The sequence below is a fragment of the Tachyglossus aculeatus genome, chromosome 12 (genome assembly GCF_015852505.1).
Source record: "Tachyglossus aculeatus isolate mTacAcu1 chromosome 12, mTacAcu1.pri, whole genome shotgun sequence".
In the NCBI taxonomy this organism is placed as follows: domain Eukaryota; kingdom Metazoa; phylum Chordata; class Mammalia; order Monotremata; family Tachyglossidae; genus Tachyglossus; species Tachyglossus aculeatus.
In genome coordinates, this window is record NC_052077.1 from 30,932,655 (window position 1) to 30,957,667 (window position 25,013).

Genomic DNA, 25,013 nt, shown 5'->3' on the forward strand with positions numbered 1-25,013 from the left:
ACACAGCTGACAAGTGGCGGAGCCGGGATTTGAACCCATGACCTCTGACTCTAAAGCCCCTGCTCTTTCCACTGAGCCACGCCGCTTCTCATTCATTAGGGAGTGTTCAGTAGGGAGTCCTACTGACTCCAAAGCCCATGCTCTATCCACTGTGCTGTGCTGCTTTGTCATTTCTGCTGCATTTCTCTCTATGTTTTCTTTTTCTTTCTTTCTTTCTTTTTCTTTCTTTCTTTCTTTCTTTCTTTCTTTCTTTCATTTTCTTTCTTTCTTTCTTTCCTTCTTTCTTTCTCTCTCTCTCTCCCTCCCTCCCTCCTTCCTTCCTTTCTTCCTTTCTTTCTTCTTTTTTCCTTTCTTCCTCTCTTTCTTTTCCTTCCTTTCTTTCTTCCTTCCTTTCTTCCTTCCTTTCTTCCTTCCCTTCTTCCTTCCTTTCTTCCTTCCTTCCTTTCTTTCTTTCCTTTCTTTTTCTTTCTTTCTTCCTTTCTTTCTTTCTTTCTTTCTTTCTCTCTCTCTCTTTCTTTCTCTTCCTTCCTTCCTTCCTTCCTTCCTTCCTTCCTTTCTTTTTCTTTTTTTTCCTTTCTTCCTCTTTCTTTTCCTTCCTTTCTTTCTTCCTTCCTTTCTTCCTTCCTTTCTTTCTTTCTTTCTTTCTTTTTCTTTCTTTCTTTCTTTCTTTCTTTCTTTCTTTCTTTCTTTCTTTCTTTCTTTCTCTCTCTCTCCCTCCCTCCCTCCTTCCTTCCTTCCTTTCTTCCTTTCTTTCTTTCTTCCTTTTTCCTTTCTTCCTCTTTCTTTTCCTTCCTTTCTTTCTTCCTTCCTTCCTTCCTTTCTTTCTTTCTTTCTTTCTTTCTTTCTCTCTCTCCCTCCCTCCTCCCTTCCTTCCTTTCTTCCTTTCTTTCTTTCTTCTTTTTTCCTTTCTTCCTCTCTTTCTTTTCCTTCCTTTCTTCCTTCCTTCCTTCCTTCCTTCCTTCCTTCCTTTCTTTCTCTTTCTTTCTTTCTTTCTCTCTCTCCCTCCCTCCCTCCTTCCTTCCTTCCTTTCTTTCTTTCTTCTTTTTTCCTTTCTTCCTCTCTTTCTTTTCCTTCCTTTCTTTCTTCCTTTCTTTCTTCCTTCCTTTCTTCCTTCCTTTCTTCCTCCCTTCCTTCCTTCCTTCCTTCCTTCCTTCCTTCCTTTCTTTCTTTCTTTCTTTCTTTCTTTCTTTCTTTCTTTCTTTCTTTCTCTTTCTTTCTTTTTCTTTCTTCCTTCCTTCCTTCATCCCTCCCTCCCTCCCTCCCTCCTCCTTCCTTCCTTTCTTTCTTTCTTCCTTTTTCCTTTCTTCCTCTCTTTCTTTTCCTTCCTTTCTTCCTTCCTTCCTTCCTTCCTTCCTTCCTTCCTTCCTTCCTTCCTTTCTTTCTTTCTCTTTTTTTCTTTCTTTCTTTCTTCATATTTATTGAGTGCTTACTGTGTGCAGAGCACTGTACTAAGCGCTTGGGAAGTACAAGTTGGCCACATCTAGAGATGGTCCCTACCCAACAGCGGGCTCACAGTCTAGGAGGGGGAGACAGACAACAAAACAAAACATATTAACAAAATAAAATAAATAGAATAGTAAATATGTACAAGTAAAATAGAGTAACAAATGTACAAACATATGTACAGGTGCTTTGGGGAGGGGAAGGAGGTAAGGCTGGGGGGGATGAGGAGGGGGAGAGGAAGGAGGGGGCTCAGTCTGGGAAGGCCTCCTGGAGGAGGTGAGCTCTCAGCAGGGCTTTGAAGGGAGGAAGAGAGGTATGAGGTTATGAGTTCTAATCTCGCTCCTCAACGTGTCTGCTGTGTGACCTTGGGCATGTCACTTTCCTTCTCTGGGCTTCAGTTCCCTCATCTGTAAAATGGGGATTGCGACCGTGAACCGTATGTGGGGAAAGGACTATGTCCAGCCTGATTTGCTTGTATCCACCCCAGCGCTTAGCACAGTGCCTGGCACGTAGCAAGCGCTTCACAAATGCCAGAATGATTATACCAGCGCCTAGAACAGTGCTTGGCACATGGTAAGCGCTTAAGTGTATATATTTCCCTCCCCATCCTCCCTGCCTTACCTCCTTCCCCTCCCCACGACACCTATATATATGTATATATGTTTGTACATATTACTCTATTTATTTTGCTTGTACATATTTATTCTATTTATTTTATTTTGTTAATATGTTTTGTCCTGTTGTCTGTCTCCCCCTTCTAGACTCTATATGTTGCCAACTGGTACTTCCCAAGCGGTTAGTACAGTGCTCTGCAGACAGTAAGCACTCAATAAATATGATTGAAAGAATGAATGAATCTATAATTCTATTGATCTAATTTGGAGCTACTGATGTCTATTTGTTTTGTTGTCTGTCTCTCCCTTTTGGACTGTGAGCCCGCTGTTGGGTAAGGATGGTCTCTACTGGGTGCCGAATTGTACTTCCCAAGCGCTTAGTACAGTGCTCTGCACACAGTAAGCGTTCAATAACTACGAGTGAATGAATGAACGAATGAATGAATGAACGAACGAAAGAATGAATGAACGAAAGAACGAACAAAATGAATGAATGAAGGAACGAACGAATGAATGAACGAACGAAATGAATGAATGAATGAATGAACAAATCCCATCATCATTATTAGGAAAGGAGGCAGATGACTCCCCCTTTTAGACTGTGAGCCCACTGTTGGGTAGGGACTGTCTCTGTATGTTGCCAATTTGTCCTTCCCAAGCGCTTAGTACAGTGCTCTGCACATAGTAAGCGCTCAATAAATACAATTGATTGATTGATTGATCGATTGATGAGGGCAGAAAAGCAGAGAAGCAGTGTGGCTCAGTGGAAAGAGCACAGGCTTTGAAGTCGGAGGCCATGGGTTCAAATCCCGACTCCGTCAACTGTCAGCTGTGTGACTTTGGGCAAGTCACTTCACTTCCCTTTGCCTCAGTTACCTCATCTGGAAAATGGGGATACAGCTGTGAGCCCCCGGTGGGACAACCTGATCACCTTGTAACCTCCCCAGCGCTTAGAACAGTGCTTTGCACATAGTAAGCGCTTAATAAATGCCATTACTATCATTATTATTATTATTATTATTATTAAATCCCAGGCCCAGCCGGGCGACGAGCGGTTACCATGGAGACAGCCCTGGTCACGTGCTCGGGGGGGAGCGCCCGCCCGGTCACGCCGCCCCGCCCGCCGCCCTCCGCGCCCTGTGATTGGCTGCCCCTCGGAGTCTCACTATCCTCACTCCATCCCGACAGCCAATCACGGCGGCCCTGGGCGGCCGTGTAGCCCCGCGTCACGCTCGGGGCCAATCGGCGTCCGGGATGAGGGAAGGGGGCGTGGTCACTGCAACACCGCTGGCCAATAGCGGGCGTGGGGTTGTAGAGGGGCGCGGGAACGGGGAAGTGGGGGACGGGAGCCGGGAATCGGGAGCCGGGAACCGGGAACCGGGAACGGGAGCCGGGAATCGGGAGCCGGGAATCGGGAGCCGGGAACGGGGACCCGAGCCGTGCCTGCCGACGCTGCCGCCTTCCCGGTAAGGGCCTTTCGCCGTGGGGGCAAGCGCCCATCAAATAATAATAATGGCATTTGTTAAGCGCTTACTATGTGCAAAGCACTGTTCTAAGCGCTGGGAAGGATGCAAGGTGATCAGGTTGGTTAGAGAAGCAGCCTGGCCCCATGGAAAGAGCCCGGGCTTTGGAGTCAGAGGTCATGGGCTCAAATCCCGGCTCCGCCAGCTGTCAGCCGTGTGACCTTGGGCAAGTCACTTCACTGGGCCTCAGTTCCCTCATCTGCAAAATGGGGATTGACTGTGAGCCCCCGGTGGGACAACCTGATCACCTTGTAACCTCCCCAGCGCTTAGAACAGTGCTTTGCACATAGTAAGCGCTTAATAAATGCCATTATTATTATTATTATTATTCTCTGAGCCTCAGTTCCCTCATCTGCAAAATGGGGATTGACTGTGAGCCCCCGGTGGGACAACCTGATCACCTTGTAACCTCCCCAGCGCTTAGAACAGTGCTTTGCACGTAGTAAGCGCTTAATAAATGCCATTATCATTATTATTCTCTGAGCCTCAGTTCCCTCATCTGCAAAATGGGGATTGACTGTGAGCCCCCGGTGGGACAACCTGATCACCTTGTAACCTCCCCAGCGCTTAGAACAGTGCTTTGCACGTAGTAAGCGCTTAATAAATTCCATTATCATTATTATTCTCTGAGCCTCAGTTCCCTCATCTGCAAAATGAGGATTGACTGTGAGCCCCCGGTGGGACAACCTGATCACCTTGTAACCTCCCCAGCGCTTAGAACAGTGCTTTGCACATAGTAAGCGCTTAATAAATGCCATTATCATTATTATTCTCTGAGCCTCAGTTCCCTCATCTGCAAAATGGGGATTGACTGTGAGCCCCCGGTGGGACAACCTGATCACCTTGTAACCTCCCCAGCGCTTAGAACAGTGCTTTGCACATAGTAAACGCTTAATAAATGCCATTATCATTATTATTCTCTGAGCCTCAGTTCCCTCATCTGCAAAGTGGGGATTGACTGTGAGCCCCCGGTGGGACAACCTGATCACCTTGTAACCTCCCCAGCGCTTAGAACAGTGCTTTGCACATAGTAAGCGCTTAATAAATGCCATTATTATCATTATTGTTATTCTCTGAGCCTCAGTTCCCTCATCTGTAAAACGGGGATTAAGACTGTGAGCCCCCCCCCCGCCGTGGGACAAGTGGATCACCTTGTATCCCCCTCAGAGCTTAGAACAGTGCTTGGCACATAGTAAGCGCTTAACAAATGCCATTATTTATTTTTTATTTTATTTAGGTTGTCCCACGGGGGGCTCACAGTCATCATCCCCATTTTTCCATCTGTGTGGCTCAACAGAAAGAGCCCGAGCTTGGGAGTCAGAGGTCGTGGGTTCAAATCCCGCCTCTGCCACTTGTCAGCTGTGTGACTTTGGGCATGTCACTTCTCTGTGCCTCAGTTACCTCATCTGTAAAACGGGGATGAGGACTGAGCCCTACGTGGGACAACATGAACTCCTTGTATCCTCCCTAGCGCTTAGAACAGTGCTTTGCACATAGTAAGCACTTAATAAATGCCATTATCATTATTATTCTCTGAGCCTCAGTTCCCTCATCTGTAAAATGGGGATTAAGACTGTGAGCCCCCCTGTGGGATAGCTTGATCACCTTGTGTCCCCCTCAGAGCTTAGAACAGTGCTTGGTACATAGTAAGCGCTTAACAAATGCCATTATTTATTTTTCATTTTATTTAGGTTGTCCCACGGGGGGCTCACAGTCGTCATCCCCATTTTACCATCTGCGTGGCTCAACAGAAAGAGCTTGGGAGTCAGAGGTCGTGGGTTCAAATTCCGCCTCTGCCACTTGTCAGCTGTGTGACTTTGGGCATGTCACTTCTCTGTGCCCCAGTTACCTCATCTGTAAAATGGGGATGAAGACTGAGCCCTACGTGGGACAACCTGATCTCCTTGTATCCTCCTCATCGCTTAGAACAGTGTTTTGCACATAGTAAGCGCTTAACAAATACCAACATTAATCAATCAATCGTATTTATTGAGCGCTTACTGTATGCAGAGCAGTGTGCTAAGCGCTTGGGAAGTACAAGTTGACAACACATAGAGACAGTCCCTACCCAACAGTGGGCTCACAGTCTAAAAGGGGGAAACAGAGAACAAAGCCAAACATACTAACAAAATAAAATAGAATAGATATGTACAACATAACATTATTATGACAGATGGGGGAACTGAGGCACAGAGAAGAGAAGTGACTTGACCAAAGTCACACAGCTGACAGTTGGCGGGGTCGGGATTTGAACCCACCACCTTTGGCTCCAAAGCCCGGGCTCCTTCCACTGAGCCACGCTGCAAATCAGGGTATTTGTGAAACGCTTTCTAGTTGCCGAGCACTGTTCTAAGCGCTGGGGTAGATACAAGACATGTACTCGACGCCTTTCTCTACTTGTTTTGTCGTCTGTCTCCCCCCTTCTAGACTGTAAGCCTGTTGTTGGGTAGGGATGGTCTCTATCTGGTGCCCAATTGTAGTGTGGAATTTGTGAAACGCTTACTAGGTGCCGAGCACTGTTTTGAGCACTGGGATAGATACAAGAGATTCATTCATTAAATCGTATTTATTGAGCGCTTACTGTGTGCGGAGCACTGGGCTAAGCGCTTGGGAAGTACAAGTCGGCAACAAGTCCTTCCTCTCCCTCTCGTCCCCCTCTCCATCCCCCCCATCTTACCTCCTTCCCTTCCCCACAGCACCTGTATATATGTATATATGTTTGTACATATTTATTACTCTATTTATTTTACTTGTACATATCTATTCTATTTATTTTATTTTGTTAGTACGTTTGGTTTTGTTCTCTGTCTCCCCCTTCTAGACTGTGAGCCCACTGTTGGGTAGGGACTGTCTCTATATGTTGCCAATTTATACTTCCCAAGCGCTTAGTACAGTGCTCTGCACATAGTAAGCGCTCGATAAATATGATTGATGATGATGATGATGATATAGAGACGGTCCCTACCCAACAACGGGCTCACAAGGAGACAGGTGTCAATACCATCACAGTAGATAAATAGAATTATAGATCTATGCACATCATTAATAAAATAGAGTAATCAATACGTACAAATAAAACAGAGTAATAAATATATACAAGTGCTGTGTTTCTAGTCAATGAGCCCGTTGTTGGGTCCCTATATGTTGCCGACTTGTACTTCCCAAGCGCTTAGTACAGTGCTCTGCTCTGTAAGTGCTCAATAAATACGATTGAATGAATGAATAGGAAGAGATGCTATTGATGCCTGTCAACTTGTTTTGTATTATTGTGTGTTTCCCCCCTTCTAGACTGTGAGCCTGTTGTTGGATAGGGATTGTCTCTTTCTGGTGCCCAATTGTAGCTTCCAAGCGCTTAGTACGGTGCTGTGCACACAGTAATGGCTTCTAGACTGTGAGCCTGTTGTTGGATAGGGATTGTCTCTTTCTGGTGCCCAATTGTAGCTTCCAAGCGCTCAGTACAGTGCTCTGCACACAGTAATAGCTTCTAGACTGTGAGCCTGTTGTTGAGTAGGGATTGTCTCCATCTTTTGCCGAATTGTACTTTCCAAACACTTAGTACAGTGCTCTGCACACAGTAAGCGCTCAGTAAATACGATGGAATGACTACAAGAGAAGCAGGGATGCAGCGTGGCTTAGTGGAAAAAGAGCTCTGGCTTTGGGAGTCAGAGATCGTGTTTCATTCATTCATTTAATCGCATTTATTGAGCGCAGAGCACTGAACTAAGCGCTTGGGAAGTACAGATCGGCAACAGATAGAGACGGTCCCTACCTAACAACGGGCTCACAGTCTAGAAGCGGGGAGACAGACAAGAAGACAAAACAAGTAGACAGGTGGCAATACTGTCAAAATAGGTAAATAGAATTATAGTTATATACACATCATTAATAGATTTAATAGGGTAATAAATATGTAAAAATATACACAAGTGCTGTGGGGAGGGGAAGGGGGTGGGGTTCTAATCCCGTCTCTGCCATTTGTCAGCTGTGTGACTATGGGCAAGTCACTTCACTTCTCTGTGCCTCAGTGACCTCATCAAGTAAATGGGGACTGAAATAAATAATAAATAATGATGGTATTTATTAAGCACTTACTATGTGCAAAGCACTGTTCTAAGCACTGGGGAGGTTACGAGATGATCAGGTTGTCCCACATGGGGCTCACAGTCTTAATCCCCATTTTACAGATGAGGTAACTTGAGGCACAGAGAAGTGAAGTGACTTGCCCAAGTCACACAGCTGACAATTGGTGGAGCCGGGATTTGAACCCATGACCTAGGACTCCAAAGCCCGTGCTCTTTCCACTGAGCCACCCTGCTTCTTTAAGAAGCAGGCTGTGGCTGCTTCTGCTTCACAGATGAAGACTGTGAGCCCCACGTGGGACAACCTGATGACCTTGTGTCTACCCCAGTGCTTGGCACCTAGTAAGCGCTTAGCAAATACCATCATCATTATCAATGGCGGGACGACCCTGGGGTGAGGTTTTTTCCACTGCTTCCCCCTCTCCCCACGGGGGTCTCCTCCTGAAGCTTCAGGAGAGGTGTCTAGCATGAACAGCACTTCCTTTTCTGGGTCCATACAGGTTTCTTCCTCCTCTGTTTTCAGCGAAATAGCAAAGCAGCAGCAGTTGTGCCCAATAACATCAATCCCCGGCTGCCACCCCCTCGGTGAAACTAGCTGCAGAAAAGAGAACTCTAATTCCGGGCTCTGCCACTTGCCTGCTGTGTGACCTTGGGTAAGTCCCTTAACTTTCCCCCACCTTGATCTCCTTCGCTGTAAAATGAAGCTTAAATGCTTCTAGGCCCGCCCTAGGGTGGGAGGTCGGGACTGGGTCTGAATTCCTTGCATCGGATTTCTAGACTGTAGGCAAACTCCCTGTGGACGGGGAAAGTGCCTGTGAGCTCCCTGTGGGCAGGGATTGTCAACTTTTTAATGTTGTGTTGCACTTTCCCAAGCGCTTGGTACAGTGGCTGCGCACGGTAAGCGCTTAATAAATACGATTGAATGAAGAGCCTACCGTGTGGCAGCGTGGCTCAGTGGAAAGAGTTCTAATCCTGCTCTAATTCATCTAATTCATCTAATCTAATTCAAGGGTTCTAATCCCGGCTTTGCCACATCCACATCGGCTGTGTGACCCTGGGCAAGTCAACTTCTCTGAGCCTCAGTTCCCTCATCTGTAAAATGGGGATTAAGACTGTGAGCCCCACGTGGGACAACCTGATTACCTTGTACCCCCCTCCACCCCGGCCAGTGCTTAAAACAATGCTTTGCACATTCATTCAATCATATTTATTGAGCGCTTACTGTGTGCAGAGCACTGGACTAAGCGCTTGGGAAGTTCACGTTGGCAACATATAGAGACGGTCCCTACCCAACAGTGGGCTCACAGTTTAGAAGGGGAAGACAGAGAACAAAACATATTAACAAAATAAATAGAATAAATATGTACAAATAAAATAAATAAAATAGAGTAATAAATACATAGTAAGCACTTAACAAATGCCATCTTTATTAGTATTGTCTCGTTACACAGTAAACACACAGTTAATGCGATTGATCTGTGTCAGTGTGGAAAGGGCTTAACAAATAGGAAAAATGGTATTTTGGTATCTAAGTGCTTACCACAGTCCTTTTGCACATAATAAGTGCGTAACAGATAACATAATAATACCGTTTTTCCTATTTGTTAAGCACTTTCCAGTAGGATTGTGGTAAGCACTGGGCTAGGTACAGGTTAATCATCATCAATCATATTTATTGAGCGCTTACTATGTGCAGAGCACTGTACTAAGCGCTTGGGAAGTACAAATTGGCAACATATAGAGACAGTCCCTATCCCACATGGGGCTCACAGTCTAGGAAGAAGAACAGGTATTGAATCCCCATTTTACATTGAGGAAATGGAGTCACAGAGTTCATTCATTCATTCATTCAGTCATATTTATTGAGTGCTTACTGTGTGCAGAGCACTGTACTGTACTGTACTAAGTGCTTGGGAAGTACAAGTTGGCAACATATAGAGATGGTCCCTACCGAACAACGGGCTCACGGTGTTGGGGGGGGAGATATAATGATAATAGTGGCATTTATTAAGTGCTTACTATTTGCAAAGCACTGTTCTAAGCGCTGAGGAGGTGATCAGGTTGCCCCATGGGGGTGGGCTCACAGTCTTAATCCCCATTTCACAGATGAGATAACTGAGGCACAGAGAAGTAAAGTGACTTGCCCAAAGTCACACAGCCGACAATTGGCGGAGCCAGGACTTGAACCCACGGCCTCTGATTCCAAAGCCCGGTCTCTTTCCACTGAGGCACACTGCTTCTCTAAGAGATCTGTGGGAGAAGGTGTCCCTTCTTCTGGCTTCCTCTCCCCACATTTTACCTGTAAAATGGGGATTAAGACTGTGAGCCCCACGTGGGGCAACCTGATCACCTTGTAAATTCCTCAGCACTTAGAACAGTGCTCTGCACATAGTAAGACTTAATAAATGCCATTATTATTATTATTATTACCCTTTACACACCTCTTTGCTGTCAGAACTAATTGGCTTCTTGGGACATGACACACAGATGGAAACATTCTTGATTTCCAGTGCGCTCCTCCTCCTGCCTTTGAGGCTGCCTGGAGACCTAATTTAGTGGCAGTTTTCAGGAAAAGCCACCTGAAATGATTTATTTTAATAAGGGAGGATGACTGTCAGCCCAGCCTTCCAGTAGACTAGCCGGAGCTTGAGAGAGTAACACAGACTTCTCCCTTCCTGCATTAAAGAAATAGGTGAAACCAGAAACACTCATCAGTTTAATTTGGTCTCATTCCCAGATGACTATGGAAAGTGGAGGGCTTTGTCTTCTGGAAAATGTAGTTTTTAGATAAGTATCCTATTTCCCCATCAGTCTTCTAACTCCAGCTAGCCCAACTCTAATTCTGCTTGAAGCCAGGCTCTGCCAACGCGCACACCTTTACTCACCTTCAGAATGCTGAATTATCGTCTAAAGAGTTTTATTTTTGACATGTATGGAAACTTATTTTATCAGCCGTCAGTAGTCACAGAAATCTCCTTCAACAGGGAGTTGCTTTTTTTCTTTGAAAACTAATATGGAACGTCTTGTCTGCTTTCACTGGAACTAAAAGGAAAAGATTACAGGCAACTGAAGAAAAATTATGAGTGCCTTTTCCCAAAAGACATCTCTTCAATCCTGTGTGCTTTAGTAAGATGAGAATATTTTGAGAGTTTTCATTTCTTTACAAAGTTGGATAGTGTAAAAAAACTGCTCATGATTTTTAACAGTTTGTTTTTTGAAAATAGCATGGCCTTGTGGAAGTGGGGGCCTGGGCGTCAGAGGATCTGGGTTCTAATCCTGTATCTTATGTTGCCATCTTGTACTTCCCAAGCTCTTAGTACAGTGCTCTGCACACAACACAGTAAGTGCTCAATAAATATGATTGAGTGAATGAATGGCAAGTCACTTAACTTCCATGTTTCAGTTTTTTCATCTGTAGAAGTGCTTGTTCTTCCCCCTCCTTAGACGATGAGCCCCACATGGGAAAGAGACCATTCGGCCTGATTTACATGTATCGAGCTGAGTGTTTAATACAATGCCTAACACCCAGCAAGCACTTTAACAAATATCGTTTTAAAAAAAGTTGAGCATTTGAAGGTAGTTCTAGCATTTTCACATTTAGTTTTTCAGAAGTTAACGTATTTGCTGTACTTCCCCTGGTCTTGAATTGGAGATCCGTTACGCTTTTTTGAGAGCAGAGATTGTGTGTACAAATTCTGTTGTACTCTCCCAAGTGTTTAGTACAGGACTCAGAACATAGTTGACATGAGTACTAGTGACTGAAGCTTTCTAAAAGAATGAAGTTTCTGGAGCAGAGACAGATCTCGCTGTTACTCAATAGTGTTTATTTTGTACTTATCAGTAATGGTATTTACTAAGTGCTTACTCTGTGTAGAGGACTGTATTAGGTGCTTGGGAGAGTGCAGTACACCCGAGTTATCAGTCCCATTCCCTGCCCATGATGAGCCTACTTATTCTGTGCAGAGCATTGAGAGTACAGTGTAGTTGGTATCCGCAATCCCTCCCCTCAATCAATCAATCAATCAATCAATCGTATTTATTGAGCGCTTACTATGTGCAGAGCACTGTACTAAGCGCTTGGGAAGTACAAATTGGCATCACATAGAGACAGTCCCTACCCGATAGTGGGCTCACAGTCTAAAAGGGGGAGACAGAGAACAGAACCAAACATACCAACAAAATAAAATAAGTAGGATAGAAATGTACAAGTAAAATAAATAAATAAATAAATAAACAGAGTAATAAATATGTACAACCATATATACATATATACAGGTGCTGTGGGGAGGGGAAGGCGGCAAGGCGGGGGGATGGAGAGGGGGACGAGGGGGAGAGGAAAGAAGGGGCTCAATCTGGGAAGGCCTCCTGGAGGAGGTGAGCTCTCAGGAGGGCCTTGAAGGGAGGAAGAGAGCTAGCTTGGCGGATGGGCAGAGGGAGGGCATTCCAGGCCCGGGGGATGACGTGGGCCGGGGGTCGATGGCGGGACAGGCGAGAGCGAGGTACAGTGAGGAGATTAGTGGTGGAGGAGCGGAGGGTGCGGGCTGGGCAGTAGAAGGAGAGAAGGGAGGTGAGGTAGGAGGGGGCGAGGTGATGGAGAGCCTTGAAGCCCAGGGTGAGGAGTTTCTGCCTGATGCGCAGATTGATCGGTAGCCATTGGAGGTTTTTGAGGAGGGGAGTGATATGTCCAGAGCGTTTCTGGACAAAGATAATCCGGGCAGCAGCATGAAGTATGGATTGAAGTGGAGAGAGACACGAGGATGGGAGATCAGAGAGAAGGCTAGTGCAGTAGTCCAGACGGGATAGGATGAGAGCTTGAATTAGCAGGGTAGCGGTTTGGATGGAGAGGAAAGGGCGGATCTTGGCAATGTTGCGGAGCTGAGACCGGCAGGTTTTGGTGACGGCTTGGATGTGAGGGGTGAATGAGAGAGCGGAGTCGAGGATGACACCAAGGTTGCGGGCTTGTGAGACGGGAAGGATGGTAGTGCCGTCAACAGAGATGGGAAAGTCAGGGAGAGGACAAGGTTTGGGAGGGAAGACAAGGAGCTCAGTCTTCGACATGTTGAGCTTTAGGTGGCGGGCGGACATCCAGATGGAGATGTCCTGAAGGCAGGAGGAGATGCGAGCCTGGAGGGAGGGGGAGAGAGCAGGGGCAGAGATGTAGATCTGGGTGTCATCAGCGTAGAGGTGATAGTTGAAGCCGTGGGAGCGAATGAGGTCACCAAGGGAGTGAGTGTAGATTGAGAACAGAAGGGGACCAAGCACTGAACCTTGGGGAACTCCCACAGTAAGAGGATGGGAGGGGGAGGAGGAGCCTGCAAAAGAGACTGAGAAAGAACGACCGGAGAGATAAGAGGAGAACCAGGAGAGGACGGAGTCTGTGAAGCCAAGGTCAGATAACGTGTTGAGGAGAAGGGGGTGGTCCACAGTGTCAAAGGCAGCTGAGAGGTCGAGGAGGATTAGGACAGAGTATGAGCCGTTGGATTTGGCAAGCAGGAGGTCATTGGTGACCTTTGAGAGCGCAGTTTCCGTGGAATGAAGGGGACGGAAGCCAGACTGGAGGGGGTCGAGGAGAGAGTTGTTGTTGAGGAATTCTAGGCAGCGCGTGTAGACAACTCGTTCAAGGAGTTTGGAAAGGAATGGTAGGAGGGATATGGGACGATAACTAGAAGGTGAGGTGGGGTCAAGAGAGGGTTTTTTTAGGATGGGAGAGACATGGGCATGTTTGAAGGCAGAGGGGAAGGAACCAGTGGAGAGTGAGCGGTTGAAGATGGAAGTTAAGGAGGGGAGAAGGGATGGAGCGAGAGATTTCATAAGATGAGAGGGAATGGGGTCAGAAGCACAGGTGGCCGGAGTAGCACTTGAGAGGAGGGAGGAGAGTTCCTCTGAGGATACCACTGGGAAGGATGGGAGAGTAGCAGAGAATGTTGAGAGCCGGGGGGTTGGAGAAAGGGGGGAAGAGACTTTGGGGAGGTCGGACCTGATGGATTTAATTTTGTTAATGAAGTAGGAGGCCAGATCGTTGGGGTCCCTCAAGGACCCCTTAGCCTTATCTTGTTTTATGCCGTCAAGTTGTCTGTGACCCATAGCGACACCATGGACACATCTCTCTCTCAATCCCAGCCCCTCCACTTCTCAGCTGTGTGGCTTTGGGCAAGTCACTTAACTTCTCTGTGCCTCAGTAAATGGGGATTAAGACTGTGAGCCCCAGGTGGGACAACCTGATCACCTTGTTTCTACCCTGGTGCTGTTTGGCACATAATAAGTGCTTAACAAATACCATTATTATTATTATTATCTCTCCCAGAGTGCCCCACCTCCATCTGTCATCATTCTGGTAGGTGTATGCAAGGCACCGGATAGGGGGAAGTGACATTTTAAAGATTTATACCCCCATGATATTGAGAAGCATCATGTACATATGTACATCTTGTACGTATTTACTATTCTATTTTATTTTGTCAATATCTTTTGTTTTGTTGTCTGTCTCCCCCTTCTAGACTGTGACCCCATTGTTGGGTAGGGACCGTCTCTATATGTTGCCAACTTGTACTTCTCAAGTGCTTAGTACAGTGCTCTGCACACTGTAAGTGCTCAATAAATACGATTGAATGAATGAATGAGAAGCAGCGTGGCTCAGTGGAAAGAGCCCGGGCTTTGGAGTCAGGGGTCATGGGTTCAAATCCCGGCTCTGCCGCTTGTCAGCTGTGTGACTTTGAGCAAGTCACTTGACTTCTCTGTACCTCAGTTACTTCATTTGTAAAATGGGGATTAAGACTGTGAGCCCCCTGTGGGACAACCTGATCACCTTGTAACCTCCCCAGCGCTTAGAACAGTGCTTTGCACATAGTAAGCACTTAATGCCATCATTATTATTATAAGGGGAGTGAGCACACAAGTCTGAATTGGCAGTATGGGGAGAAAATAAAGTGGGGAGATGGAAGATTAATCAGGGAAGGCCTCCTGGAGCAGCTGTGATTTCACAAGGGTTTTGGAGATGGGGAGAGCAAGGATTTGCTAGGTGGGAAGTGGAGAGTTTCAGGAAGAAGGGAAGGTGCCAGCAAGAGGGGGTCTGCCAGAATGATTCAAATTGGACACCGTGAGAGTGGGAGAGGAGCGAAGAATAATCGGGGTGGGAGCTGATTTACTGCCTTAAAGGCCAGTGGTTACAAGCTTCTGCCTGATGTGGAGCAGAGTGAGCAGCTGGGAAGTTTCCAAGGGGTGGGGAGAAGTGGGTGAGCTATGGGCATGGCCCTTTTCACAATTAGATGCAAATGTTTTGCAACTGCATTGTATTCATCGCCTCAGTGTGGCCTGTCACCTTCATACTATTCCTTTCTGATTGCTAGCAAAATTCTAAAAAGTGTGAAGCACAATGGGAGTGGTTGACCGGCTTTTGATCGGAAAACTCTCAAAACCAGGTAAAACATGTCCTTGGACTAATATTTCATAAATTGAAATTGGTCCTCTATTAGGATTGCTTAAGATAGTGAGCACATCAACTTGTACTTCCCAAGCGCTTAGTACAGTGCTCTGCACACAGTAAGCGCTCAATAAATACGATTGATTGATTAAGGCCACCCACCCCTAAAATGCATGTTAGGTTACTTCCCTGTTGCACAGCCTTTGAAATCACTCTGATAGGTAAATCCCAAATTTCTTAACTGGTCTGCACTTAAAGGAGCAAGTATACCTCTCCTCCTCCCCATCCTCCCCACCCTCCCCCCTTCCCCTCCCCACAGCACCTGTATATATGTTTGTACGGATTTATTACTGTATTGATTTTACTTGTACATATTTACTATTCTATTTACTTTGTTAATGATCTGCATCTAGCTTTATTTCTATTTGTTCTGACGACTTGACACCTGTCCACATGTTTTGTTGTCTATCTTCCTCTTCTAGACTGTGAGCCTGTTGTTGGGTAGGGACTGTCTCTCTGTGTTGCCAACTTGGACTTCTCAAGCGCTTAGTACAGTGTTCTGCACACAGTAAGTGCTCAATAAATATGAATGAATGAATATACCTGGTTTTTTTTAGCATTTGGATTTTACATTTTTCCAAAAAATAGTGCTGAATAGAAAGGGCAGCTTCCAAATTACCATACATCTCCCTCCCCCTCAATTACCAGGAATGTGGAAAACATGATGCTTCCTGGAACAGTAAACTTTTTCTGGTATCATTAAATATGAATTTCTTTTTCAGAATTGGCATATTTCCTGAAATCTTAACACAATGGCAGTAAATGAAAGTGCCAGCATCTTGAATTCAGCATCTCTGGCGGTGGAGTACGTAGACTCTCTATTACCTGGAAATCCTCTGCAGGAACCATTTAAAAATGCTTGGAACTATATGCTGGACAATTACACCAGATTTCAGATCGCAACATGGGGCTCACTTATAGTTCATGAAGTTGTGTACTTCTTGTTCTCTACTCCTGGTTTTTTGTTTCAGTTCATTCCTTACATGCAAAAATACAAAATTCAAAAGGTGAGTAGGCTAAAGGTTATCACCATGGTGTGCGCTCTAATGCTTCAGAATGTGTAAACTTGAACATGATATGAAGATTTAGTCTTTGTCAACAGATGAATTATCTTTTGTGGCCAACGAAATGAAATTGACTACACCTGATCACTGCTTTCCTTATCCAGAGTTTTCAATGAGATTTCCTTCCCATTCTCCCCTGCAGTATCTCAGGAGGAGAGGAAATTGACTACACCTGATCACTGCTTTCCTTATCCAGAGTTTTCAATGAGATTATATGTTGCCAATTTGTACTTCCCAAGCGCTTAGTACAGTGCTCTGCATATAGTAAGCACTCAATAAATATGATTGATTGATTTCCTTCCCATTCTCCCCTGCAGTATCTCAGGAGGAGATCTCCTGCCTTCTCAAAATAATAATAATAATAATGTTGGTATTTGTTAAGCGCTTACTATGTGCAAAGCACTGTTCTAAGCGCTGGGGAGGTTACAAGGTGATCAGGTTGTCCCGTGGGGGGCTCACAATTTTAATCCCCATTTTACAGATGAGGTAACTGAGGCACAGAGAAGTTAAGTCTACCCCCTCCACCTGCGCATCCGACCCCATCCCTTTATCAAAACAATCTAAATACCAAATACTAAATCCTGTTGGTTCAACCTTAACAACATTGTTAAAATCCATCCAAATTGCTACCATGTAATCCTTCTCCTATCCCGTCTTGATTACTGTATCAGTCTCCTTGCTGACCTCCCTGCCTCCTGTCCTCCCTTTGTAGTCCTTACTACACTCTACTGCCCAAATCATTTTTCTCCAAAAATGTTCAGTCCGTAATAATAATAATAATAACGGCATTTATTAGGCGCTTACTATGTGCAAAGCACTGTTGTAATAATAATCATAATAATGATGGCATTTATTAAGAGTTTACTATAAACTCTAGTTTACTATAAACTCTGGGGTACGAGGTAATCAGGTTGTCCCATGGGGGGCTCTCAGGGTTCATCCCCATTTTACAGATGAGGGAACTGAGGCCCGGAGAAGTGAAGTGACTTGCCCAAAGTCACACAGCTGACAATTGGTGGAGCTGGGGTTTGAACCCATGACCTCTGACTCCAGAGCCCGGCTCTATCCATTGAGCCACGCTGCTACTTCTAAGCGCTGGGGAGGTTACAAGATGATCAGGTTGTCCCATGGGGGGCTCACTGTCTTAATCTCCATTTTACAGATGAGGTAACGGAGGCACAGAGAAGTTAAGTGACTTGCTCAAAGTCACACAACTGACAGTTGGCGGAGCGGGGATTTGAACCCATGACCTCTGACTCCAAAGCCCGGGCTCTTTCCACTGAACCACGCTGCTTTCCCCACTGAGGAACTGCCAGTGGTTGCCCATCCTTCTCCACGTCAAAACAGAAACTCCTTACCCTTGGCTTTAAAGCACTCCTGCCTCACCTTGCTATCATCCTACTACAGCCCAACCCACAAACTTCACTCCTAATGGCAGTCTACTCACGCACCGTACCTCGATCCTGTCTCTCTCATCGCCAGTCTCTCTCCCCCACGTCTTGCCTCTGGCCTTATTGTTAAGCACTTATTATGTGCCACGGACTGTACTGAGCACTGGGGTAGATACAAGCAAATCGGGTTGATCACAGTCCCCATCCCTCTTAGGGCTAAAAGTCGCAATCCCAATTTTACAGATGAGGTCATTGAGGTGCAGAGAAGTGAAGTGACTTGCCCAAGGCCACACAGCAGACAAGTGGCAGAGCCGGGATTAGAACCCGTGAACCTCTGACTCCCATCCTGTGCTCTCTCCACTAAGCCATTGGGCACAGTCCGTGTCCCACAAGGGGCTCACACTCTCTATTCCAATGTTAAAGATGAGGTAACCAAGGCGCAGAGAAGTTAATTTAGTTGCCCAAGGTGGAGCTATGATTAATCAGTCAGTCGTACTTATTGAGTGCTTACTTTGTACAGAGAACTGGAGTAAGCACAGTATAGACACATTCCCTGCCCACAACAAGCTTACAGTCTAGAGGAGGAGAGAGGCATTAATGTAAATAAATAAAATTACAGATTAGTTTTGTGGGGCTGAGATGGGGGATGAGAAAGGGAGCAAGTCAGGGTGATGCAGAATGGAGTAGGGAAAGGGGATTAGAACCCAGGAAGTTCCCTTTGCCTGTTGCCTCCTGTAAAATGGGTTAAGAAACCTGTCCTTCCCCGTTCGATTGAGAGCCTCATTTAGAAAAGGGACTGTGACCAATCTTACAAATGCTTACAAATATCTTAATTATTATTAGTCCACTGACTGGGACAAAATGCCACTAGATAGCCCTGGTCCCGGCTATTTGAGTACACTTAGCTCAATTGAGAAGATTGGCCACTGGCCAAACGTGGTTTCGTCCTGCTTCCGAGGCACATTGTGTTGTCCAAAATAGTGCTTAATAAATTTAATTTAATGCTGATGAGAGGGTGGTGGTTTCTAATATCTGACTTTTTTTCCTTGGTGTTTCTTTTCTTCACCTGTAAAATGGCTAGAATAATGGAATGATTCTGTGATACTGATGGATATAATGTTGAAATACTTTAACGTTTTTAAGATGTTTAAAAATATAGGATAAATTAGAAACAGCTGGTCCGTAAAAGAGAAAACAGTGCTCTGAATGTTACATTAGCACATGTACAAAATGATTATTTTTTGTTTTGCTTTTTGTAGGATAAGCCAGAAACTTGGGCAGGCCAGTGGAAATGCTTCAAACTTCTCCTTTTCTCTCACTTCTGTATTCAGTTACCTTTGATTTGTGGTGTCTACTATTTTACAGAGTATTTTGACATTCCTTATGACTGGGAAAGAATGCCGAGATGGTAGGTATAGATTTAATTTTTAAATTGTCTTCATCAGGACAGCATAAGCAGAAGAGACAGTAGCCGTGTGTGTTTGGAACAACTTGAAAAATCTCCAAGTTGTTTTCCCTGATCCTAGTATCTGACCTGCTAGCCAGGTAGCAGTAGAGAAACTTGAAATTTTAGTTTGCAAAATCCGGGGTATGGGTAAGGACGACTCTGGGGCAATAGGGCACTCGTAGGAGTTTTAAAGTGGTGATTTTTAATGTTAGGGATGTTCCTAACTGATGTAATTCACCTGTCTACATGTTTTGTTTTGTTGTCTGTCTTCCCTTTCTAGACTGTGAGCCCGTTGTTGGGTAGGGACCGTCTCTAGATGTTGCTGACTTGTACTTCCCAAGCGTACAGTGTACAGTGCTCTGCACATAGTAAGCGCTCAATAAATACGATTGAATGAATGAATGAGGGCAACCAATACACTATTTTTCAAGCGTTTTTTGACAGCCTGAATGGCAGTGCTATGCAGAAATGCTGATGGCCCCCCTGTTCACTACTTTTGATGGAGTGTGTATGTCTGGGGCAGCAAAGGAGAGAGGAGAACAGGATTGAGGAAGGGAAAATTATGAGCTGCTTTGCTTTGCACACAGTAAGCGCTCAATAAATGCGATTGAATGAATGAATGACCAGAAGCAAGTGCCGACATGGGATATTCATGAGGCTTGGTTAGACATGGGACTGGCACTACCTGTTTCCTTTTCTTCCACTAATAATACTTGGAGAAGCACTGTGGCTCAGTGGAAAGAGCACGGGCTCTGGAGTCAGAGGTCATGGGTTCAAATCCTGGCTCCGCCAACTGTCAGCTGTGTGACTTTGGGCAAGTCACTTAACTTCTCTGGGCCTCAGTTACCTCATCTGAAAAATGGGGATTAAGACTATGAGCCCCCCGTGGGATAACCTGATCACCTTTTAACCTCCCCAGCGCTTAGAACAGTGCTTTGCACATAATAAGCACTTAATAAAAGCCGTCATTAATATAGGGGCACCTTTCTAATAAAATTCATTCAATCGTATTTATTGAGCACTTACTGTGTGCAGAGCACTGTACTAAGCACTTGGAAAAAACACCAGAAACAGCAGAAACTTGCTTTTAAAAGTCCATGTTCAGTCCCTTTTTTTTTATTTGAAGTTGCTGTTTTGTTCTGTGCCTCAAGAACTAGGCATGAGACTCATATCTTTCCACATTTATTAGGTCTTAAAAACTAAACTATATACAGAAGTCTGTGTGATCTGATAAGTATTTATTGTAAAACTATTTATTCATTCAATCATATTTATTGAGTGCTTACTGTGTGCAGAGCACTGTACTAAGTGCTTAACTATAGCATGTTGAGAGGAAGTTCAAAGGTCCTTTTAGTCTTTAACCTTGAAAAGTTTATATGAAGCAAATGAAATACAATAGGTAATAGTTCCTGTTTTGTTTTGTTTCTTAATCAGGTTGAGTTTTATGCCCTTGATGCAATCCTCTTTCTTCCCTTCAAAACATGTACAGTTTTCTATTGTGACTTTTTAGCCAGTAAACTTACTGTATTCTTGTCTTCCAAGCTATTTTTTAAGTCTAAATTTGGTTCCCTCACTAACGCCATTTTTGTAAACTGACTTCATCTTTCCACTTGGCTCACAATTCATTGCCTATCTTGCAAAATTAAGGGTTATAAAGGGTGAAATCAGAGAAATTAGAGAAATATTATTAAGAGGTTTTGGATTTTCTTTCAAGGTGTTTCCTGTTGGCCCGATGTTTTGGCTGTGCAGTGATTGAAGACACCTGGCATTACTTTCTGCACAGACTCTTACATCACAAAAGAATATACAAATACATCCATAAAATTCATCATGAGTTTCCGGTATGTCTTTCATTCTAAAAAAATGTAAAGAGTAATTTTAAAAGAGAATGAACTAGCCCCCTAAAGGGAAGAAGGTTTGAAAGGACCTATATTTTAATTACCCCATCAGTGTTTTGGCAGTGTAAGGCTAAGGCATTTGATTTTCAGAACTCCCATTTGGAAATAGTGGCAGAATTCCTAGATGAATCAACAGTGGTATTTATTGAGCATTTACCAGGAGCAGAACACTGTTCTAAGGGCTTGGGAGAATACAGTACAACAGAGTTGGCAGACACATGCCCTGCCCACAGCGAGCTTAGAGTTTAGAGGGCTGCAGTGAGTGTTAATCTTACCAGTGCCTCAGTCATGATGTGGGAATTAGATGAACAGTCGAGACTAATTTATTTTCTGAAAAATCAGTACATACATGGTCTCATTGGATAGCTATTGCAATTTTAAAAATTTGATTTGCCTTGGCAGCTTTTAATGTGTGAATTAGAAACTGAGCAAGATAAATTGGAGATAATTTAAACACTGGGGAGAGGAGAACTGGACATGAACTGAAATCAGGGAACTTCACTAACTTTTAAGACTATTAAGGGCTAATTTTACTTTACCCAACATGCTTTATTTAAAGGAAGGTGGTGCCCATCCTTTAAACATCCCCAGTGACTAACATTTCATAACCTCCCCGTTTCAGAGTTGTAATGTTCTTAACAAAAAGTCAAGACCTTTTTCCTGCTGTCACGTCAGGCCATCTCCTACAATTTAAATCAAAATAGACTCTCTTTGATTTAAGTATATGAGGTAGAAAACACTCCATGTTCATTAAGGTACCTTTTTAATCCTCTCGGCTAACCATTCCCACTTCCTGTCAGTTTCACTCAGGCCATTTTCCATTTTGTCAGTTTAGTTGGGTTTCTGGCCCACGGGGGTCTCGTAATCTAAGTGAGGAAGGTAGGTACCTAGAAAATAAGAATTAGCACCAAACAACAGGAGCAGTTTGAATAATAATAATAATAATGATGGCGTTTGTTAAGCGCTTACTATGTGCAAAGTACTGTACTAAGCGCTGGGGAGGATACAAGGTAATCAGATTGTCCCACATGGGGCTCACAGTCTTCATCCCCATTTTACAGATGAGGTAATTGAGGCCCAGAGAAGTTAAGTGACTTGCCCAAAGCCACACAGCTGACAAGTGGCGGAGCTGGGATTTGAACCCATGACCTCTGACTCTGAATAAGAACGTTAACATTAGGAAACTTGGGCTCTAGACCCAACCCCGCCCACTAGGCATGCTGTGTGACTTTGGGCAAATTCCTAAACTTCCCTGTTTGTTGGTTTCCTCATCTGTAAGGTATCTGCTGTCCCTCCTGAGATTGTAGAGCAGGACATCTATCAGATCTGATAACCTTTTATCTAATCTCATTGCTTAAAAGAGTGCTTGACACCGAATTTTAAGTGCTTAATGCCCTGACAATTATTCCTACTCCTTTGTAGTCCCCATTTGGAATGGAAGCTGAATACGCACATCCTCTGGAAACCCTGATTCTTGGAACTGGATTCTTTATTGGAATTTTAATCTTCTGCGACCACGTGATTCTGCTGTGGGCTTGGGTGACATTTCGCTTGGCGGAAACCATCGATGTGCACAGGTGAGTAACAGTAATAGCCCTTAATTTATGCAGCCTATTGTGCCAGGTACTAAGGAGGGGAATTACAAGAGCAATATTATTAGTGCTCCGCCTGTAGTGTTTACAGTCTCAGTGGATCTTGGTCTGAGTTGGAGAATAAAGAAATTGCTCTGGAAATACTATTTGCTAAGCATTTACTATGTGCCAGGCACCGTACTAAGCGCTGGGGTAGATACAAGCTAATCAGGCTGGACATGGTCCCTGCCCCACATGAGGCTCACATTCTTAATCTCCATTTTACAGAGTAGGTCCCTGAGAGTGATTCCACTCTAGAGAAGCAGCGTGGCGCAGTGGAAAGAGCACGGGCTTTGGAGTCAGAGGTCATGGGTTCAAATCCCAGCTCTGCCAGTTGTCAGCTGTGTGACTCTGGGCAAGTCACTTAACTTCTCTGTGCCTCAGTTACCGCATCTGTAAAATGGGGATAAGGACTGTGAGCCCCCTGTGGGACAACTTGATCACCTTGTAACCTCTGCAGCGCTTAGAACAGTGCTTTGCACATAGTAAGCACTTAATAAATGCCATTATTATTATTATTATTCCAGAATCTATTGCCAATGTTAACATTTGCCTCGGACAGTTGGATATTTCACGTGAAAGTGGTTTTTAGCTCACTTCTCTGTGATACTAATAATATGGTCTCAACCAAACCTGGAATTCCTGCTTTTGATCATCACTTGGCTAGAAGCAGTGTGGTCTAATGGAAAGGGCACGGGCTTGGGAGGCGGAGGATCGGGGTTCTAATCCTGGCTCTGCTAGTTGTCTGCTGTGTGACCCTGGACAAGTCACTTAATTTTTGTGCTTCAGTTTCCTCATCTATGAAGTGGGGATTAAGACTGTGAGCCCCATGTGGGACTAGGACTGTGCCAACCTGAAGAGCCTGAAGCTAACCCAGTGCTTAGTACAGTGTCTGGCACATGGAAACGCTCAATAAAATCCTCTAGACTGTAAGTTCGTCCTGGGCTGGGTTCATATATACCAATTCTGTTACACTGTACTCTCCCCAGCACTTAGGACAGTGCTCGGCACACTGTAAGCACTCAGTCAATACTATTGATGATAATTATCTCTGTGAGTGGCTAGGATTGGCTTGAAGGAACCAAAATATGCCATGTTTTGGTTTTTTTTTTCCTCTGAATTCATAAACATTCCCGTTAAACAGTGTCCAGAATAGTGATACGTCTTGTGTTTGACAAAACGTATCCTGGCACTAGAGATCGGTCTTCGATCCGCTGTCAGTGAGGATGGTTGGTTAACTTGAATTTCTACCCACGGTGGTCTTGGTTTTTGTTTTTTAGCGGTTACGATATTCCTTTCAATCCTTTGAACCTCATCCCTTTTTATGGCGGCGTTCGGCACCATGACTTCCACCACATGAACTTCGTTGGAAACTATGCTTCGACCTTTACGTGGTGGGACAGGCTCTTTGGCACAGACGCTCAGTATCTCGCCTACATCGAAAAGACAAAGAACTTGGAGTCATTGGAAAAAAAGGCTAAATAGACTTCTTGCGCTGTGGAAGTAATATTCTAAGAATAGCCTACCATTTATATTTTCATTAAAGCTGGTGGCTAACATTGCTTCAAGAGAACAAAAATAAGCGTATCCCGGCTATTAAGTGTCATGGAAAATATTAACAATAACGTGGAGAGTTTGGCGGTGTCTTCCTAGTGGGAACTCTTTTTTCTACTTTATACACATTCTGTGTATTTAAGTATAGAAATATGTCTTTGTGCATATATGTACATATAATTGTGAATCAAGTGAGGGATGCTTAAGAGGCCATATTACTGACTTGAAAAGGAAAAACTACGAAGACTTTTTGGGATTTGGGATTATGTCATTTTTACATAATTTTAGGATTATGTAATTTTTTTTTAAAAAAAACCTCTGGTAAAACCAAAGGGAACTGAAATTGGCCTTGAAGTCTCTTAAATATATACTGTCCTTTATGGAAGTATACCACATCTCTAATGTATTTGGTATCATGCTTGAAATTTCATACAGTTTTTAGGAAAATGCCTAAAAATCAAAGTATTAAGAATAGAGGAAAATCAGCCGAAGCACTGAATAACTGAAGCTGCTAGTTCGAGGAAACCTGGTCTATCTGCATTTGTCACAGCCGTGCTTGGTGTAGTCGTCATGAGGGTTGGGTTCTCTTGGGGATTGTTCCATAGAGAGAGGTCATCCTGCTGCCATTTTGAAAGGAACCCAGTTAGGTACACTTTGCAAGTGAAAACATTCCTGACATGAGTGAAATAGTACATTTTCTGCTGGAGACTGAGAAAAGCTGTATCTTAGGTGACCTGAAACCAAGGAGCTTTTCTTTTAACGGTTCCTTTTTGCTGTACCTAGCATTTACATTACATTTTGATCCGCGTGACCGTAATCTGCCTGAACTGATTTATTGCTGTTGTTTGCACTTCTGTCTATTGAAATAAATGGTTTTTTGTTTGTCGAA

The 25,013-nt window shown here is 44.4% G+C and overlaps 1 protein-coding gene across 3 annotated transcripts; it reads left to right on the forward strand.

Moving 5' to 3' along the window:
- Positions 1-3,447: 3,447 nt before the first annotated feature.
- MSMO1 (methylsterol monooxygenase 1) lies at positions 3,448-25,013 on the forward strand. Of its 3 annotated transcripts, none has more exons than XM_038755363.1 (7): positions 3,448-3,523; positions 8,160-8,312; positions 15,862-16,146; positions 18,854-19,002; positions 20,756-20,882; positions 22,362-22,516; positions 23,851-25,013. In XM_038755363.1, exons 3-7 carry the CDS (start codon positions 15,892-15,894, stop codon positions 24,053-24,055), a joined length of 891 nt encoding a protein of 296 aa, XP_038611291.1. In that variant the 5' UTR covers positions 3,448-3,523; positions 8,160-8,312; positions 15,862-15,891; the 3' UTR covers positions 24,056-25,013. The 3 variants fall into 3 exon arrangements, with proteins under 3 accessions (XP_038611291.1, XP_038611290.1, XP_038611292.1); XM_038755362.1 differs by having other exon boundaries at positions 8,183-8,312; XM_038755364.1 differs by lacking the exons at positions 3,448-3,523; positions 8,160-8,312 and adding an exon at positions 10,706-10,785.

Excerpts from the sequence above, each read along its gene's own strand:
- MSMO1 (XM_038755363.1), top strand. The coding sequence starts at position 15,892 with ATGGCAGTAAATGAAAGTGCCAGCATCTTGAATTCAGCATCTCTGGCG. Across the intron at positions 19,003-20,755 it reads TGGGAAAGAATGCCGAGATG|GTGTTTCCTGTTGGCCCGAT; the intron begins GTAGGTATAGAT and ends TTTTCTTTCAAG. Across the intron at positions 22,517-23,850 it reads GAAACCATCGATGTGCACAG|CGGTTACGATATTCCTTTCA; the intron begins GTGAGTAACAGT and ends TTTGTTTTTTAG.